We start from the raw sequence: 19,166 nt of genomic DNA on the forward strand, positions 1-19,166 counted from the left end.
GTCATTTGCTTAATATGTAGGGAACTTTGGTCTTCCTGATGGCTGTGGACAGGACAACCTCATTCTGTAGTATGGCCCACTCCTACTACAGAGCCCAGGGCTCAGTGGCTACATATGGGTACTTATGTCCTTCGCTCAGCTCAAGTACCAGGGACAACCTCCAAGAGGCAAATCTTTTCTCAATTAATTACCCATCTCTCTAACGGAAGGCTAGTTTCACAATCAGCCATTTGAATGCACCGCAGTTCACAACAGCAAACTCAACACTGTAGTTTAAAAGAGGGAGAAGAGGAAGAGAAGGAGGAGGAGGAAGAGAAGAAGAGGAAGAAGGAAGAAAGAAGGAGGAGGAGAAAGAGGAAGAAGAGGAGGAAGAGGAGGAAGAGGAGGAAGAGGAGGAAGAGGAGGAGGAGGAGGAGGAAGAAGAGGAGGAAGAGGAAGAAGAGGAGGAAGAGGAGGAAGAGGAGGAGGAGGAGGAAGAGGAAGAAGAGGAGGAAGAGGAGGAAGAGGAAGAAGAGGAGGAAGAGGAGAAGGAGGAGGAAGAAGAGAAGAAGAGGAAGAAGGAAGAAAGAAGGAGGAGGAGAAAGAGGAAGAAGAGGAGGAAGAGGAGGAAGAGGAGGAGGAGGAGGAGGAGGAAGAGAATCAGTCCTGAAAACTTAGTGGTCTCTCTAAGGGGCTAGTTGACCTGGCCCTAGAGTCCTAACATAGGGTGCTCTCAGTGACATCAAAAACTCCCTACAGCCCCTGGGACTAAGGTACTCACTGCTCAGCCAGGGGAACAGGAGGGCCTGGCTACGAAGGATCTGCCCTGGACAAAGTGCAGCTGGAAAAGGCTGGTGTTAATTTAGGGTCCATTTCTGCCAGGGCCAGAGACCAGAGAGGGACGCAAAGGCTGACTCAAGAACAATGGACTACATTTCCCACAGTTCTTCAGAGCTCAAGGACCAGCCATTGGCAGATTTAAATAGCCCAAGCCCGAGGCAGCCAGGCCTCTGCTGTGGACTCATCCGCCTCTCCGTGGCTCTATTGGCGCTGGCCCCTTAAGGGTGGGCTCTATTGGCTGCCCAGCTGTCATTGACGTCCTCCTAGGAGCCGGGTGGCAGCTGGAGGTAAATAGCCATGTGCAATTCTCCTCTCTATATTTAACAGCTGCTACAGAGAAGGTGGCGGCTCCTGTCTTCTGGGAGAAGGCCCTTGGAACTGGGCTGGGACTGGCCTTCTCATAGTAAGTGAGGTCACCATGCCAGCTTCCCAGAGCCGAGCCCGTGCCAGGGATCGCAACAATGTCCTCAACCGGGCTGAGTTCCTGTCCCTGAACCAGCCCCCCAAGGGGACCCAGGAGCCCAGAAGCTCAGGTAGGAAGGCCTCAGGGCCCTCAACACAGCCCCCACCCTCCAGCGACGGGGCCCGGGAGCGTCGCCAGTCACAGCAGCTGCCCGAGGAGGACTGCATGCAGCTGAACCCCTCATTCAAGGGCATCGCCTTCAACTCGCTGCTGGCTATTGACATCTGCATGTCCAAGCGACTGGGGGTGTGTGCTGGCCGAGCTGCATCCTGGGCCAGTGCCCGCTCCATGGTCAAGCTCATTGGCATCACAGGCCACGGCATTCCTTGGATCGGTGGCACCATCCTCTGCCTGGTGAGAAGCAGCACCCTGGCTGGCCAAGAGGTGCTCATGAACCTGCTGCTAGGTGAGTGTACCTGCTGGCCACCTGTCTGTCACCCGGCCCACCAGGCCTTTTGGGAACTGGCCCAACCCCTTGCAGGATCAGCAGGCTCTGTGAGAAACCAAGGAACTCATGTAATGAGGCTAGGAAGAAAGGGTGCCCCAGAAACGGACAAGCCTCTGGCGTGGGGAGACAAGGGCCCCCTGCAAATTGGGGGTAGGAAGCTGGAGCATACAGAAGCCAACAGGCACCTCTGGGGACCAATTCTCTGTCCAGGGCTGCGTCCAGAGTACAAAGAGGCAGAGGAATGAACTTGGGGGCTCTGCTGAGTGACCTAGTGCGATGTCCTCGTCAGGTCATCATTCCTAACCAGTTACAGACAATACTGAGCTGACCCCAAATTGTCCCCTCTTTCATGCTCAGTTAGAGACCCTACAAAGTGCCCAGGATTCTTCTAGAGTCTAAAGGTTCAAGGGACCCACCTAAGGTTTCCTATTACCCACTCTGAGCCACTTGGAGCACTAACCTGCTCCTCCCCCAGGATGTCTCTGGAGAAAGGAGCCTGCTTGTCAGTTTCCTTTGCCAAAGTCATTGCCACTAGCCCTCCAGACTAGCACTGCCAGATGCCAGTTGCCATGTGGTACCCATGTGAAAGGCAAGCCATCCCTTCTACCTGGAAATGGTACCCAGCCCCCACCCCACTCATCCTCCTGACACATCCTGGTCCTTAGGGTCCTGGGAGAGCATTTGCTCATCCCTGGGAAACACAGACAAAGCCAGCTTATCCAGTTCTAGAGAGAGTTTCAGTGAAAACCTGGGTGCCTCTACATCCACTCTCAAAGCATCTGGAGCCCAAGCTAGGTAGGTACAACATGGAGGGAGAAGTTATCACAGTCTTGATGAGCAGGTGGCTGGGTCTGCCCATCCAGGGTCCTTACTCTCAGGCTTGAACCATCAACTTTATCTTACTGTTTTCTCCCAGCTCGTCCCATGAGGCTGCCTTCCCTGACACTCCCATCTGACAGATTAGAAAACTGAGGTCCCAGTAAATCAAACAGCCTGGACAACCTCAGGGCCTGGAGTTTCTTCTTTTTTCTTTCTTTCTTTCTTTCTTTCTTTTTTTTTTTTTTTTTTGTTTTTTGTTTTTCGAGACAGGGTTTCTCTGTGTAGTCCTGGCTGTCCTGGAACTCACTTTGTAGACCAGGCTGGCCTCAAACTCAGAAATCTGCCTGCTTCTGCCTCCCAAGTGCTGGGATTAAAGGTGTGTGCCACCACTGCCCGGCAGGCCTGGAGTTTCTAACAGTCCCAACTGTCATACAAACCACTGCCTTGTAGGGCCCAATTCAGGGCTGTAGGGGGAGAGAGAGTCCCTGGGAGAACAGGTGGCCGAGGTGCTGGAGTAGAAGTGTCTAGAACAGAGCCTGTTCTGGTTTCCCCTATGTCCAGGATAGATTCACTGAGGACTGAGACTCAGGAAGCCTGCGTGAAGAGTCAGGTTCCCTCATGTGGGTGGATGGGGTAGGAAAGTGTTGCCCCCAACCCTATCTGTCCCTTCCTGCCTTCTCCCTGTGCTAATGGTGGCAACTGTGCACTGAGCATTTACTAGAGGCCATGCTGTCCTGTCTAACCAGCACCATAACACCCCCCCCCCACGACTCCCCAGAGGGCGGGGCAAGGAATTGCCCCAGGGTATGCAGTGATGGAGACTGGGCTAGCACTGAGTACACCAGTCTTGCTCCGCAGTACCCTGAGGAGGGGGAGGGAGGTCTCACCTCTGGCTGTTCAGTGATCCCCACAAAGTAAGACTCAGAGAGGAGGGCAGCCGGGTCTCAGTCCTCCAGTGAACAGCCACTACTCCCAAAGGGGGTGAGCTCCCTGTGGTGAAAGTGAATGCATGCAATTGCCGACCAAGTAAAATAGCCACACCTTAATCCACACCTTAATCCACGTCTCACGAGGGACACTGCTAATACAAACACTTCTCTGTCCCAGATGTGGAAGCTTTGTGAGTCTCTTATTAGAACTGTGTTTCTAAGCCCTTCCAGCAACCAGCTGCTGTGGGCACAACCACATTTGAAAGGGTGATTCAAGGTGCCCCCCTCTTGAATAAGAGCAGCAGTGGCGTTTGACTGTTTAAGAACATCCCTCACTGAACTTTGTCATAGATCAAATGCTATGCCGTACACGTGCCTGTTTTATGACATGGTATGCTTTTCTTGTGATTGTGGAAAGGCAATGTCACTGTGCCCATTGTACAGAAGGGAATGCTGATGCTTAGGAGGATCGGTGACTTGCCCACCATGGTTGGTCCAGGAGCCAAGCCCTCTCCGTCACCGTGGGTCTACACATCACTATCACAGGAGTGGCCCCTTGAACAAGCTGTGTGGAGCAGACAGGGTAGCTCTGGGGCCACGGTGCCTCCATGGAGTGTGGTGTCTAGCACCTTAGCTTAGTGGGAGAAGAATGTGACAGAGAACTCGGCGTGGGGCTGGGACTCAGCTTTTTATGTAGCATGCACAAAGCCATGGGTCCCATGCTCCGCTCATCAACCTGCCGTGGTGGCTTGTCCCCAAATCCTAGCACTCAGGAGATAGAGGCAGGAAGATCAGACATTCAAAGCCACTGTTGGTGTCTTAGTTAGGGTTTTACTGCTGCAAAGAGACACCATGACCAAGGCAACATTGGGGCTGACTTTCAGGTTCAGAGGTTCAGTCAATTATCATGAAGGCAGGGACATGGCAGCATCCAGGCAGGCATGGGGCTGGAGGAGCTGAGAGTTCTACATCTTCATCTGAAGGTGGCTAGCAGAATACTGACTTCCAGGCAGCTAGAATGAGGGTCTTAAAGCCCACACCCACAGTGACACACCCATTTCAGCAAGGCCACACCTTCTATTAGTGCCACTCCCTGGGTTAAGCAAACCATTACAGTTGGCTACATAGTTTGAGGCTAACCTGAGCTACATTAGAGACTTCTCAAAACAGCGATAGGCTGGGCTTTTGTTGTTGTTGTTGTTGGTTGGTTGGTTGTTTTTTGTTTTGTTTTGTTGGAGACTAAGTCTCTCTGTGTAGCTTTTGCTGTCCTGGAATTCACTCTATAGATCAGACAGGCCCCAGGCTCACAGAGATCTGCCTGCCTCTGCCTTTTGAGTGCTGTGGTGAAAAGCTTGTGACACAGCCAGGTTTGGTGGTGCTCACGCCTTTAATCCCAGCACTTGGGAGGCAGAGGCAGGCGGATTTCTGAGTTCGAGGCCAGCCTGGTCTCAAAGACAAGGTGAGAGCCTGTCTCAAAGAAACCAAAACCAACAAAATAGTAAGGTAAATCTTGGCCTCACCATCCAAGCCTCACCTGCTAGAAGGGACCCCAGTCACCTCCTCTATTCGGGGACAGCCATCATTCACCAAACAGCAAACCTGTCCCTTAAATAGCCTTCTGATGCCCTGGGGTACTGTCAGCCCTGGACTCTATTTGCCAACTCTGGCCCTTACTGTGAAGACTTGATTTAGTCAGTTCCCACCTCTGGAGCTACAGGTCTGTGGTAGAGATTTGAAGGGACCTGGTGAAGCCCAATGACTGATGTCACTATGGCAAGAACTGCAGCGCCTGGAGGCGTCTGTCCAGCTCAGCCCCAGCTTAGAGCATAGGGCACCCGACCAATGCCCAGGGAACACTCTAGGCTGAGAGATGAGGTCTCATGCCTACAACCAGGACCTGAAGGAGCGGAATGGAAGAGAAAGAAAATGAGAGCTGGGTCTCAGAAGGGCAAAACAATCCCCAGAACTATACCTTCCCTGCCTTCTGCCCTAGACTCCAGAGAACTTAGTCAGAGCAACTTAGCAGCTGAGGAAAGCTTAGAATCAATTAGACCTGGGCACATACCTTAGGGCCTACTATGGCCACAGGCAAGTGCCTTCACTTCTTGGAGCCTCAGTTTCCTCATCTGTCAAATGGGTTGTTAGGACACTTGAAGAAAGCATCTTACCACGGAGGGTTTGGCATGTGCTAAGTCTGGGAGCACTTAGGTGGTCATGGCTATCCAATGGTAGCTTTGCCACCATCACTAGGCCCACCTCCCACCAGGTCCCATCTGTGTCCTAGATGCCAGGGTAGTGACACCAACACCTTTGCTAAGCACCTGACCAGGATGGATGACTCTACAAGGAGCCAGGTGATGGGTGCCCGGGCCCATCCCTGCCCACTGTGTGTCCTTTCCTTGAGAGCCTGTCCAGGTGGAAAGTGGCTCATGCCCGTTACCATGATCCAAATCCTTATTTTTTAAATTTATTTTTATTTTATGCACATTGGTGTTTTGCTTGCTTGATTTTCTGTGTGACAGCATCAGATCCCCTGGAACTAGAGTTACAGACAATTGTGGGCCACCATATGGGTGCTGGGAATTGAATCCAGGTCCTCTGGGAAAGCAGCTAGTGCTTTTAACTGCTGAGCCATCTCTCCAGCCCCGATCTGAGTCCTTTAATGAGGCTTTCCTGACTATGAACATAACATTGTGTGTGCAGGTGTCTGAGTCACTGTCTTGTCGCTGTGAAGAGACACCGTGACCACAGCAGCTCTTATAAAGGAAAGCATTTCACTGGGGCTGGCTTACAGTGTCAGAGGTTTAGTCCACTGTCCTCATGGCAGGAGGCAGACAGGAATAAGAGGGTTTTGCATCCCCAGGCAGCAGGAAGAGAGAGACTCTGGGCTTGGCTTGGGCTTTTTAAACCTCAAAGCGCACCCCAGTGGCACCCTTCCTCCTACAAGGCCACACCTCCTAATCCTTCCAAATAGTGCCACTCCCTAAGCATTCAAGTATATGAGCATATGGGGCCATCTTATGAAAGCCACCACTCAAGTGCACCTGCACGTGCAGAGGTCAGAGGACAACCTCCAGTGCTGTTTCTCAGGGGTCACCTCTCCTCCTCTGCCTCCTCATTCTGTTTATTTATGTATTTATTCCCAAGGCAGGGTTTCTCTCTGCCTCCCTGGCTGGCTGTACTGTAGACCAGGCTGGCCTCAAACTCAGAGATCAGCCCGCCTCTGCCTCCCAAGTGCTGGGATTAAAGGTGTGCGCCACCATAGCCTGTCCCTTTCTCGTTCTTTGAAACAGTCTCCCTAACCTAAAACTCAAGGCTAGGCTAGACTCCTGCTAGTGAGCTCAGTGCTCTGGAGACCTGTCTCTGCCACGCCGGTGCTGAGAGTATCGGTGCTCACCATCGTGCCTGGCTTTTACATGGCTACTGAAGCTCTGCACTCAGGCCCTCCTTTTTCCCATCATCCCCTCTTCCCAGCCCCAAATATGACATTTAAACATTTTTGTATTGCCATGTTATGGTGGCTCACGTCTTTAATCCCAGCACTAAGGAGGCAGAGGGGGGCTGATCTTCATGAGTTCGAGGCCAGCCTGGTCTGTAAAGTGCATTCCAAGACAACCAGGGCTACCCAGAGAAACCCTGTCTCAAAAACCTAAACCAAACCAAAATGTATATATGTGTGTATTTACACCCACACACCCCCACACACACTTACACTTATTTATGTTATCTGTGTCTGTGTGTGTGTGTGTGTGTGTGTGTGTGTGCGTGGCATCATTTTGGTATGTTGTGGTTGGACAATTCAATGCCTGAAGCACGTCTTCATCTCTGTGAAATTGTCAGTGTCATTGACTGGCGGGACCTTTTCACCTGCCCCAGCCGAAGCTGTCTCTGTTACACACAACTCCGTACCCATCCCCCACCCCCAGCCCTTGGCAGCAGCCATCTCTTTCCTGTCTCTGAGTGGCTTCCTATGCACGGATTTCCACAGCGCTTGTCTTTCTGTGACCAGCTCGTTTCATGTAGTGTAAGGTCCTTAGGGTTTGTTCTGACATGTCAATCTCATCTTTCTTTAAAATTTTTTTTCATTAGCATTTATTTGAGGGGCTGCAGCATGTGCCACAGTGCATGTGTGGTGGTCAGAGTGTAACCTGTGGTAACGTGGGTCCTGGGAATCAAACTCAGGGCTTCAGGCTTGGAGCTTTTATCATCTAAGCAATCTCAACAGCCTGACTTTCTTCCTTTTCCCGGCTGGGTAGTATCACACTGTATGCAAACGGAGTGATACTCCACTCCTGGGTACTGTGGACGGGATGTGCATCTCAGGCCCCGCTCCTGGCTCATTTGGCTGCTCAGAAGGAGATGTTGGGTCATTGTGTTTACGGGCGGGAAGAACCTCCTGTATTTTTCACTGTGTTGAACTTGAACATCTTTCTTCCCCTGGCCACATACAAGCATTCCAGTCTCTCTGCACCCTCATAACACTTTATTATTGTTGTTGTTATCATTTTGTTTTGTTTTAGGCTAGCATACAAATGAGTTTAACCATGACCAGCACTTATTATTTCTTGGGCTGGTTTTGTTCATGTTATTTGTTTGGAACTTTTGAAACAAGATCTTATGTCGCCCAGAGTGGCCTCACACTCCGTGTGTAGCTGGGTCCCAAGTGCTGGGTTACAGTTATGTGCCTCCAGGACGCACCCTTGTTTGTTTGAGACAGGATCACACACAATAGCCCAGGCTAGCCTCAAGCTAATCATCCTTCCTTCCCAAATGTGCATGTGTGCAGGTGTGCGTGCATAGGTGCGCGTGATTGTGTGTGTGCGCCTGTGTTGTGTGCATGGGTGTGTGCATGGGTGTGCACAGGCGTGCGTGCATGGGTCCATGCCTGTGTTATAGAGACCTCTCTGGTATCTTTCTCAGCTGCTCTGCATCTCATTGTTTTGAAATCAGTCATTGATTTTGTTAATCTGGAAGACCATCGAACTCCCAGGATCTACCCATCTCCATCCCCTGTTGCCAGGTTACAGAGGCACGCTGCTGCCACACCTGGTTTTTATGGGTGTGCTGGAGACTGAACTCAGATCATGTACGGCAGATGCTATACCATTTGAGCCATCCCTGAAGCTTCCAGGGGGAACTTTTAAAAGACAAAAATAAATAGGATTAAGCAAAAGTTTGAGAGAATGATCCTCAGCTACAGAGATTAGCCCCTGCAGGAGCTTTAGGCTGATTGAGCAGACACTTGCTGGGCGCATGTCCTGTAAGAAGTGCTTTGGGTCAAAGGTTATGGTGGTCTTGATGTCACCTTGTGTTCCACAGAAGATAGGTCAGTAAGAAAGCGGGCCTGACCTTTAGTCCCTCCCCAAGAGGCACCATGCCTCTGACTATCTCCCTGCAAATACCAACATACAGCATGTGTCCCTGTTGTGTCTGGTTCCTGTGGCCTCTGTTCTCAGGAGTCTGCTTGGCTGTATGGTCCTTATGTGCAATTCTCATCCCCACCCCCATGTCCTTTTATGCTGAGAAAAGAGGCAGAAGCCTCTTCAGCCTTGAGCTTCCCACTCAGGCAACTCTGCAGAAGATATGTCTGTCATCTCTCCTACCTCCTGCCCACCAGCTCTTGCTCTTGGGGACAACTTAAGGGACAACTTCTCAAGAGACTATGTTCCTTGTCTGACTAAAGGATATTTAGGCTAATCTCAAATCCTCAGTCAGGTACACTTCTGCCTCCAAAGGTGGGCCCCCAGTTTATATCATCTTAGGGGTATTATGTGGCACCCAGACTCCTGGGGGGTCTTTGGCCACACCAAATCTGGGTCAGCGTTCTGACATGTGATAGAAAGGAATCACCATACAGGGCAAGGCGGGTCTGTCTAGGGCATTCACACAACCAGTAGGTTCATTCTGGGACCTGCTCCCAGTAACACAAACCACTCAGCTGAGCTGGTACCTGGAGCTTTGTACTCAGGTTCTAATGGTCTCCCTGGAGCCAGCTTCGTGTGTGAATTCCTCAGGTGAGAAAGCAGAGACTCTAGGATGTTCACTGTGAAGAACCACTTGAGTCAGGAGATTGGAGGACAAACTAGGCCCCACCCAACAGCAGGCTGGCAATGTGTGGGGGTGAAGGGAACTCACAAGAGATAGGAGAGCTGCTAACTGTGCGTGTGCACACCCACAGCCGCCGACACACACGCACATGCTCCTTGAGACAACAGAGCAGGGCACTCAAAGCCAAAGGCCAGGCCCATCCCAGCCTCCCACTGGGTCTCACCCAACCTGTCTGCTTCATAAATGCTCCCCAGGGAGATCATGTCCCTTTAGAATGTTGCTTTGACTTTTAAAAAATAACTTTTTGCAAATATATATATATATATATATATATATATATATATATCTCATAAAAATGTCATTTGAACCTTTAAAAGTACACTGTTCTTTGGCATTAAACACTACTACTACTGTACAGTGACAGATGTCTCCATAATACATCCCCAGAAGTTCATCCTCTTACAAAATTGCAAGTCTGCCCCATGAAACCCTAGCTCTCCATTGCAGTCACTCCCAACCCTGCACACCCAGCCCTGCTTCTGTGTCTGCAAACCCAACTGCTCCAAGTCCCTCATGCAAGGAATTCTATGATATTTCCTATCTTGTAAAAATAACTAGGGAATGGGGCAGGGCCTTGTGTAGCTCAGGCTGGCCTTAAACTCACTATGTAGCCAGGCATGATCTTGAACTTCTAATCCTCCCGCCTCCATTTCCTGAGTGGAAGATTACTGCAGTGCACTGTGCCTGTTATATATACAGTGCTGAGGACTGAACCCAGGGCTCCGTGTGTGCCAGGCAGGGCATTCTACTAATCTACATCCCCAGCCAAAAATAACCTTAAGACCATATATTCAAATGACATGCTCACGGGGCAGGGGAGATGAGTTCAGAGAGACAATATAGAATCCACCGTCCATCGCCCCCACCTGCCCACACTCATCGAGAAGCCCTGGCACCAGGCAGGCTGGCACCTCGAAGGCCGACCTGTGCAGACACAGACTTCCATCACTCATGTTATGGAGTAAATCCTGTCCTGGAGTTAGCCTTTTCCCTTAGTGTACCCGCCCCGCACCTCTCCCTTGGTGGCTATAAATACACAGTGGCCTTGTCATCGGCGGTGGCTGCTGGGCACTCATTGTCTAGACTCAGTCATGTGCAGTGTGTTGTATCTGTCTGGCCTTGAAGGGCACTGGGTCACTGTACGGTTCTCAGGGTTCTGAGTCACACTGCAGTGGGCATCCTTAAGCAGGAGTCAGGTGCACACCCCATCTCTTCTCAAGCAGGCAGCTCTAAGAAATCAGAAGCTTGGGGTCCAGGAGGGTATGGTGGTGTAAGCAAGATACCTGCAGAAACACAGACCTATTAACATTCACTTCGCAGTAGCTATAGAGTGCTGGCTTCAGCTTCCCAGAGCCAGAATGGGAATCAGAGGCAGAGGCCACCCTCAGCAAGGGACTTTAACCCACAAGCCTGTTCCTGTCAGTTAAGGACCTATCTCTGCTCCTTGCTCGCCAACACCCCACCCCACTCACACCCTTGTGTCACTGCCCTAGTCCTGCAGAGGGATGAGCTGCAGGGTTCTGAGTCACATTGCAGTGGTCATCCTTGACCAGAACTCGGAGGCACACCCAGGAGCCACCTTCAAAGCAATAATGGCCCAAGCCCCAAAGGGACCATGTGAGGTCCCCTAACTACCTCCCTGATTCACATACACAGCCACCAGTAGGCCTGGCTCTGCCTTGATCTAGGGTTTTTCAGCCCTCTAGTTTCCTGGCTACCACTGGCCCAGAAGACTGCTGAGCTGGAGAGATAAGATAGGCCCTCATTACCCCTAAAGTCAGTGGGGAGGCCTCAGGGACAACTGTGCTCCTGTCTAGAATGCTTGGGCACCCGCTCCTGATTGCCTCTGGGAAAGATGCTGTGGGTGAACACTGCTGGCCCAGAGAATGTGAGAGGCAGCAGAGCCCTTCTCTGGTCTCTGGCTTTGGGCCCAGGGATTCTCACTGCCTGAGGGGGCCAGCTGTCAAAACAGGCTCCATGTTGCTCCCTGTGGTATGAACAAGGGATGGGAGCCGGGAAGAGACTGCAGAGTTCATGTCGTCTGCACGCCGCAACTTTGCATCTGGTCTCTTATCCTATGTGCTCAGCCACTGCCCTGCCGGATCCCAGTACATGGAGGCCCAAGGAGTAAACTGACCTTTCCAAACCTCACACAAATCAAAGACAGACAGCTTTCTCCAGCTCTCCTCCTGAGCCTCCTCCCAACTGGGAGGCACCTTACTCCAGTCTGATCTAAGTGAGGTGTAGGTTAGCAAACCCGAGGCCAGTGAGTTCTCAGAGTCTCAAGGGATGGCAGCCTTTGCTTTTATTTCTGGCTCCAGATTACTGGACAATGGTAGCCACACCCAGGGCTGGCCAACCGGAGGAAGGGGGGGAGAGTTGTCCTGTCCTGTGCATTGAGACAGCAGCTCCACAGCCCTCTCACTGCCCTACCCCAGCTGCTACCTACTGAGGCACTTGCCCACAGGCTGTAATAACACGGCTCTGTGCAAACATTTGGTGGCTCTGTCTCCTCCTTGGCTATTAGGAGCTTGGCCAGCCTGTTTGGCCCCAGGTCTGGCACACCCCTGTCCATCTCCAGAACAAACTATACCCAAGAATTTGGGTATGGGGGCCAATAGCTGTAACAGTATGAGACAAGGTATATGCATAATGTATCCCAGGCTGGTCTCAAATTCATTATCCACCTGCCTCAACCTATAGAGTGCTAAGACAACAGGTATGCAGTACTACATCTAGCCCTTCATCAAATCTCTCTCTCTCTCTCTCTCTCTCTCTCTCTCTCTCTCTCTCTCTCTCTCTCCTTTCATATGCTGGAGATGGAACCCAGGATAGTGTATATGACAAACCCATTCTCTACCACTGAGGTGCACCCCAGCTCTGGCCTTTCCTATTGCCATGAAAGTAATGGCTGAGAGCCCAGCCATTGGCATACACTAAGGGGTTTCAGAGTCAGGATCCTGGCAAGGTATCCTCCAATAATGCTCACTACTGTACCCAACCCACTGATGGACCAGGTTTTTTAGGCAGGGACTTCCCTGCTTTGCACAGAGTGCCATAGGTCCGAGGACTTCCTAAGTCCTTTGCCTGCTAGTCACCTTTGCAGGCACACACTGTCCCTCCTCAGAAAGGTAGTATCTATGATCTATGCCTCCCAGGTGGGAAAAGATAGGTGACTTATCCTGAGTCATGCCATCACAGTGGCAATACCTCACTGTCTGCATCTGTCTAACACCAGCCCTGACTGCAGGGCTGAAAGGTATGAACTCCAGACTTCCTTGTGGCTGGGGAGGGTTTGCCTTTCCCCGCACTGGCAGCCTGGAAGCCACTCTGACTAGCCAGTGGAACTGGGCCCTGGCATAGTGTCACCCTCTGATGGCCCAAACAGGCAGAGCAGCCCACCGAGGCTACACAATGGGGTGGTGGCTGAGATGGAGCCTCAGGCGTCCCCCAAACTACTAAAATGGGAAAAGAGTCCAACCTGCAAGCCAAGTTTCCAGTGACTCAACTAATATTTGGAGACTGCCACCCTGTGTAGGGCCAAGTGACAAGCCTCTGGGCAAGACAGGTTCACCCTCACGAGAAGTAGCCACTACACAAGAGTACACAGAACCCAGGTCCAATCTGCCTGTGAGGACAAGGTGAGCTTCCCAGAGGCCTGAAGAGGACGGTGGAGAAAAGGTGGTGTGTTGGGAAAGAGCAGAACATTCCAGAAAGAAGGAGAAACAAATGAGAATACTCCATACCCCAAGGCCTTCTTGTCTTCTGTGAGGTGGATGCTATGTGAGCCTGGCAGCTGTGGAGGGCAGTTTAGTAGCACACCGAGGGAGGAGCCAGATGTATGACATATGCCTGTGATGCCAGCACTAGGTGGGCAGAGGCAGATCTCTGTGAGTTCAGAGTTAGCCTGCTCCACCGGGTGCATGGCACTATGACTTCACAAATGCCACTGGCTTCGGTATTCACACACTGCGGAGTGTGTGTTTATGAACTACATTATAAAAATATAAAAATCTGTGCTCTGGGAATGGGGGAACCTTCGCTGACATACTTTAAAAAGAACTCTATAGCCTGGGTTCCCATATCTCAGCCCTGGAAACCTGCAGGTACCTGTAGCTGCTCATGACACTGTCACTAGGGAACTGATAAGAGTGAAATCAAATGTCAGAGATCAAGGATAATCTGCAGAGATACCTCAGTTGGTAAGAACACTCGTCACACAAGCATGAGGACCTGAATTCAAATCCCCAGTACCCACATAAGAAAATGGGCATGCCCATGTACACCTGCCTATAGTTCCCGCGTTGTATAGGGCAGAGACAGGAAGATTGTTAGGGCTTGCCAGCTGTCAGCTTAACTGCAGGTTCAGCGAGAGACCCTGCCTCAAAAAATAAGGCAGAGAACAACCAAAGAAAGTATTCATTGTTAACTGCTGGCCTCTGCATGCAAATACACACACACACACACACACACACACACACACACACACACACATGCACGTGAAAGGTATGGGAGGAGGAAGAAAAAAATCTTTAATATGCTAGGTGGTAAGAAAATGGAATCAGGACAAAGGCACCATGGCGGTGGCGGGGGCTTCTACAAACAGGTTTGAGGGGTAGCATTTCTGTTGAAGGAAGCAGATACTCCAGAGAAGAGAAAGTTCTAGAAGTAGGAACAGCAAGTGCAAAGGCCCTGGGGTGAGAATGTGCCCTGAGGTCACCGAAGCCAAGAGAAACGAATGGAGGAGGAGGGGACCAGAGCCTGGTCAGCCAATGGGAGGAGGAGGGCTAGGACCAGAGCCTGGTCAGCCAATGGGTAGAGGAGGGCTAGGGACCAGCGCCTGGTCAGCCAATGGGAGGAGGAGGGCTAGGGAGCAGCGCCTGGTCAGCCAATGGGAGGAGGAGGGCTAGGGACCAGCGCCTGGTCAGCCAATGGGAGGAGGAGGGCTAGGGAGCAGCGCCTGGTCAGCCAATGGGAGGAGGAGGGCTAGGGAGCAGCGCCTGGTCAGCCAATGGGAGGAGGAAGGCTAGGGACCAGGGCCTGGTCAGCCCGTGGCACTGACACCCAGACCTCTGTGCTCTGTCCACAGCCCTGCTCTTGGACATCATGACAGTGGCTGGGGTACAGAAACTCATCAAGCGCCGTGGCCCATATGAGACCAGCCCAGGGCTCCTGGACTACCTCACCATGGACATCTATGCCTTCCCTGCCGGCCATGCCAGCCGTGCCGCCATGGTGTCCAAGTTCTTCCTGAGCCACCTGGTGCTGGCGGTGCCGTTGCGCGTGCTGCTGGTGCTCTGGGCCTTCTGCGTGGGCTTGTCTCGGGTGATGATTGGACGCCACCACATTACAGACGTCATCTCAGGCTTCATCATCGGCTACTTCCAGTTCCGCCTGGTGGAGCTCGTATGGATGTCCTCCAACACCTGCCAGATGCTTATCTCTGCCTGGTGAGCTGCCACCCACCCCCACCCGGGCTCTGGGCAGAACTGGCCCCAGAGAGGTGGCTAGAGGTGGGTCAGTGGGGACGGACTGACTCAACTTCCCCATCCAGGGGAGCTGGTTTGTTAATACTGTGGGGGCTTTGTCTATTTCACTGGACTCTGCATCCTTAGAGGCAGCCAGGACGACTCACACGGCAGTCGTGCTTAGCCTCCATTCCTTGTCTGAAGGCAACAGACAAGAACAAGATGGCCGTGGGAGGGGCAGAGTCTTGTCCCCTCGTCACCATGACAGTAGCAGCTGTACTGTGCTACCACACCATGGCACAAAGTTTGGGGAAGTACGCCCACCACTCATCCAACACAGGAGCTGGTCTATCAGTGGTCACTGACAGCTTAGGGTAGCAGGTTCCAAAGGGTACTTTGGGGCCCCAGCTTGCAAGATACTTCGGAGGGAAAGGCTTTTGTGTCCCAGTGCATTTTGGGAAGTCCTGCAAACTTGGCCCCACAGTGGATGTTCACAAGAACGTAGATTGGAAAGACACTGACGTGGCCTATAGAAAACCCAGCCATTGAAGTCTTGTTTAGCTCAGCATTTCCGAAATTTACTTGACCATAGGAGCCTTTTCTTCAGAAATAGCTATTAACCCACCAGGAACCTATTGAATCTGCGAAGCTGCCGCCCAGGAGCAGGAGGGCCTGGGATGTGAGCTAGCCTCTCCCAACACCCAGCCCTGAGGCCTGGGGAAGGCAGGTGCTCCACAGAAAGACCTGCAGAAGGTTCCTGCCATGGTCTCTGGTCATTGCTGCTGCTTTGGCCCCCAGGGGCCGGACTCTGTGTGACCTAATAGGTCGTTTCCAAGTCAGACACTTAGGGATATGCATTTCATGTGACAATACAGTGATATGAAAATGGAGGATCGTCCTGTGTGGTTCTTAGCATGTGTGTGTGTGTGTGTGTGTGTGTGTGTGTGTGTGTGTGTGTGTGTGTGTGTGTTTTAATGTGTGGGACAAGGGGACAGTCCCTGGCAGGAAGACAGTGCTAAGTGCCATTGATCAAAGGGAAAAGAGGGCAAAGATCCCCAAAAAAGGAACCCTGACCCGTTCCTGGACTCTTCTCTTGCTTGGTGTCTCTTGGAGGCCAGCAACTGGAACTTGGTCCACCAGGCACTGCCCTTTTGTTCAGTGCTGGGTTGGGGAATTTCTTCAGTGGTAGAGAAGTCTGAGGCCCCCTCCCTCCAGCCTCAAGCTCTCCCAGGGCTTCTCCCGAAGTCCTGTCCCCTGGGAATGTACTATGAGGGACGGTGGGGTGTCCATCAGAGTAGGGTGCTGGGGTGAACATGCCTGAAGTAGAAATTGATACACAGTGGAAAGCGTGGATGGAGGGGACGATGTCAGGCAGGGGACACAATGGAGACAGAGTCTGGTCTCTCACAGGCCTGGAGGAGCTCAGGTATTGGGGTGATTCAGAGGCCCTACATTCCTGGAGCCAGCACTCAGTGTCCCCACAAGCCTCTAAAGTGGGATGAGTAACATACCCGCTTAGCAGAGGATACCACCAAAGTCCCAAGTGGGTAACAGCTTGCCCAAGAAGACTAGTGAGTACATAGTTGGAGGCAGCAGCCTCTTAACTTGTGGAGGTGGCTGGGCATCCTTCATGTTCTGAGGAATCAGCTCCAGCTTTCTATGCTGCCGTCATCCCATGATCCTCTTCTCAGTCCCATGTATGTTTCTGTCTCTCATCTTAGAAGAAGTCATGTTGTCTCAGCCCCTCCTCCAGTGTGACCTCATGTAAATACTTTTTTGAGACAGGGTCTCACTGTACAGTCCTTCCTGTCCTACCTCCTGTGTGCTAGGTTCAAAGGTATGAGCTTCCACCAGCCTGAAATCTTTTTTTTTTTTTTTCTTTTTTTGAGACCGGGTAGCCTAGGTGGACCCGGAACTCAGCCTGTAGCAGGGAATGACCTAGAACTTCGTCTGTCTTTCCTCTGCCTCCCAAGCTCTTGCATTAAAGGCATGAACCACCACACCCGACTTATTCAGTGCAAGGGATGGAACCAGGGCTTCATGCATGCCTCTGCTAACTGGGCTACACCCCAGGTCTCTAAACATAAAGATTCTGGAAACTAAAGAGATGGCTTAGTAGTTAAGAGGATGGGCTATTCTGCCAGAGGACCTGAGTTTGATACCCCACATGGTGGCTCACAACCATCTGTAATGGCAGTTCCAGGGGATCCAACATGCACAAAACCAAAAACCTAAAACCTCATTTCTACAAAGGGTTACACCCGTAGGGTACAAGAGTTAGGACTTTACAGCATCACTGGGGAGGGGCATTAAATCCACTGTAGATCTTCAAGAGGTGAAGAAACTTCCTCTGTCCTACCCACCTAGGACTGGAGGACACAGTCCCACAACCATCTAGGAAACAGCTGGAGCAGAAGAACCAGAAGTGGGCACAGTGTCTGCCAGCTTACCTTCCAGCTAGGACATGTGGTGGTGATGTGCCTGTGCCTAAGGTCCCATGTGTCCTCCCAAGGCCCCACCTGCCCTCCCAAGGCCCCACCTGCCCTCCCAAGGCCCTACCTGCCCTCCCAAGACCTTACCTGCCCTCCCAAGGCCCCACTGGCCCTCCCAAGACCCCCCAAGACCCCACCGGCCCTCCCAAGACCCTACCTGCCCTCCCAAGACCCCATCTGCCCTCCCAAGGCCCTACCGGCCCTCTCAGGGCCCCACCGCCCTTCCAAGGCCCCACCTGCCCTCCCAAGACCCCCCAAGATCCCACTGGCCCTCCCAAGGCCCCACCTGCCTTCCCAAGGCCCTCTTTCCCTATGGAGCCTCCATGTCTTCAGCTGCACTGGAGGTCTTTGACCTGCTTATTATATCCTGAAGACACTCCTGAAGCAGGTACCAGCAGTACCATCATACTGAAAAGCCTCATCCATTCTTTAATCTCTGCTGGCTCCAGCATCTTTAAAATACCTCTGCACATTCCACGGGCGGGCGCTGGGAGTGCCTGGCAGGGTGCTGAGAAGAAGGCATCTTCTCTTCTCACTCCCACTCTCTGCAATCATCCTGCACAGCAGAGCTGTGATGGGCTGGCTGGGCTTCTGCCTCCCTCCAGGGACCACAGCTCCTGAAGGGACATGGTCCAGGGAGGCCACCTCTGAGGTGTCATGAGTGATGTTAGAGAGTCTTGAGAAGAGTGAAGACATCCTGAGGTGAACAAACAGGTGCCAAAGTGCCTGATGGGAATGAAGAAGGCTGGAGAGGCAGATGGGAATGTGGCCAGCCACTACCTGGAGTCACATCCTGTGTGATGGCAGCAGCAGCTGTACTGGTGTCCCTACCCAAGCCCTGGTGTCCTCATCTGCTGGAGATGATGGCATTGGCCCCCGTGGGCTGTCGTTGAGTAGTTCAGGATACTCTCCACACGGGAGCTTGACACAGTCTGGGTTCAGTATCCATCACAGAGGCTGACCTGGCTGTCTCTCGACTTGGTCCCGCTTACACTCCTCTGTCTGTGGAGGTGACTACTCCAGCGGCTCCCGACCATGGAGGCCCAGGGCTGTGGAGGAGATGACACCCTGGTACACAGGACAGATTCTCAGGGGAGAAACAGAGGGAACAAAGAAGAGACAGCTGTCCCTTCTGGAACCCCACATCTACTATGCTCCTGAAGAGAGCCTGGGTGAGGTCATCAGGCGGCAGGTGGCAGGTAGTCAGGGACAGAGACAGAAAGTATGTATGCTTCTGGGAATGGTGACTGCACCCAAAGAGGAGGAACTGATTACTGTTTCCTGCCTCCTGCCTCCTGCCTCCTGCCTCCTGCCTCCTGCCTCCTGCCTCCTGCCTCCTGCCTCCTGCCTCCTGCCTCCTGCCTCCTGCCTCCTGCCTCCTGCCTCCTGCCTCCTGCCTCCTGCCTCCTGCCTCCTGCCTCCTGCCTCCTGCCTCCTGCCTCCTGCCTCCTGCCTCCTGCCTCCTGCCTCCTGCCTCTGCAGCATTCTACATCAAACCGACCACCACGTGCATCTATTTTTACTTATTTTAAAACAACGTCTTGCTGAGTTGCCCAGGTCGGCCTTGAACTTGCAATCCTCCTAACTCAGACTCCCGGGTGCTAGGGATCACTGATGTGT

General features: G+C 52.3%; 1 protein-coding gene across 1 annotated transcript; it reads left to right on the top strand.

Moving 5' to 3' along the window:
• Nucleotides 1-983: 983 nt before the first annotated feature.
• On the top strand, nt 984-15,944 carry Plpp7 (phospholipid phosphatase 7 (inactive)). Its single transcript, XM_034496923.2, has 2 exons — nt 984-1,688; nt 14,676-15,944. The coding sequence occupies exons 1-2, from the start codon at nt 1,238-1,240 to the stop codon at nt 15,038-15,040; spliced, it is 816 nt and encodes a 271-aa protein (XP_034352814.1). The 5' UTR covers nt 984-1,237; the 3' UTR covers nt 15,041-15,944.
• Nucleotides 15,945-19,166: the final 3,222 nt, after the last annotated feature.

The sequence above is a fragment of the Arvicanthis niloticus genome, chromosome 2 (genome assembly GCF_011762505.2).
Source record: "Arvicanthis niloticus isolate mArvNil1 chromosome 2, mArvNil1.pat.X, whole genome shotgun sequence".
Classification (NCBI taxonomy): Eukaryota; Metazoa; Chordata; class Mammalia; order Rodentia; family Muridae; genus Arvicanthis; species Arvicanthis niloticus.

Coding starts and splice junctions, on each gene's coding strand:
- Plpp7 (XM_034496923.2), top strand. CDS start 1,238: ATGCCAGCTTCCCAGAGCCGAGCCCGTGCCAGGGATCGCAACAATGTC. Junction 1,689..14,675: donor GCTCATGAACCTGCTGCTAG/GTGAGTGTACCT, acceptor CTCTGTCCACAG/CCCTGCTCTTGGACATCATG.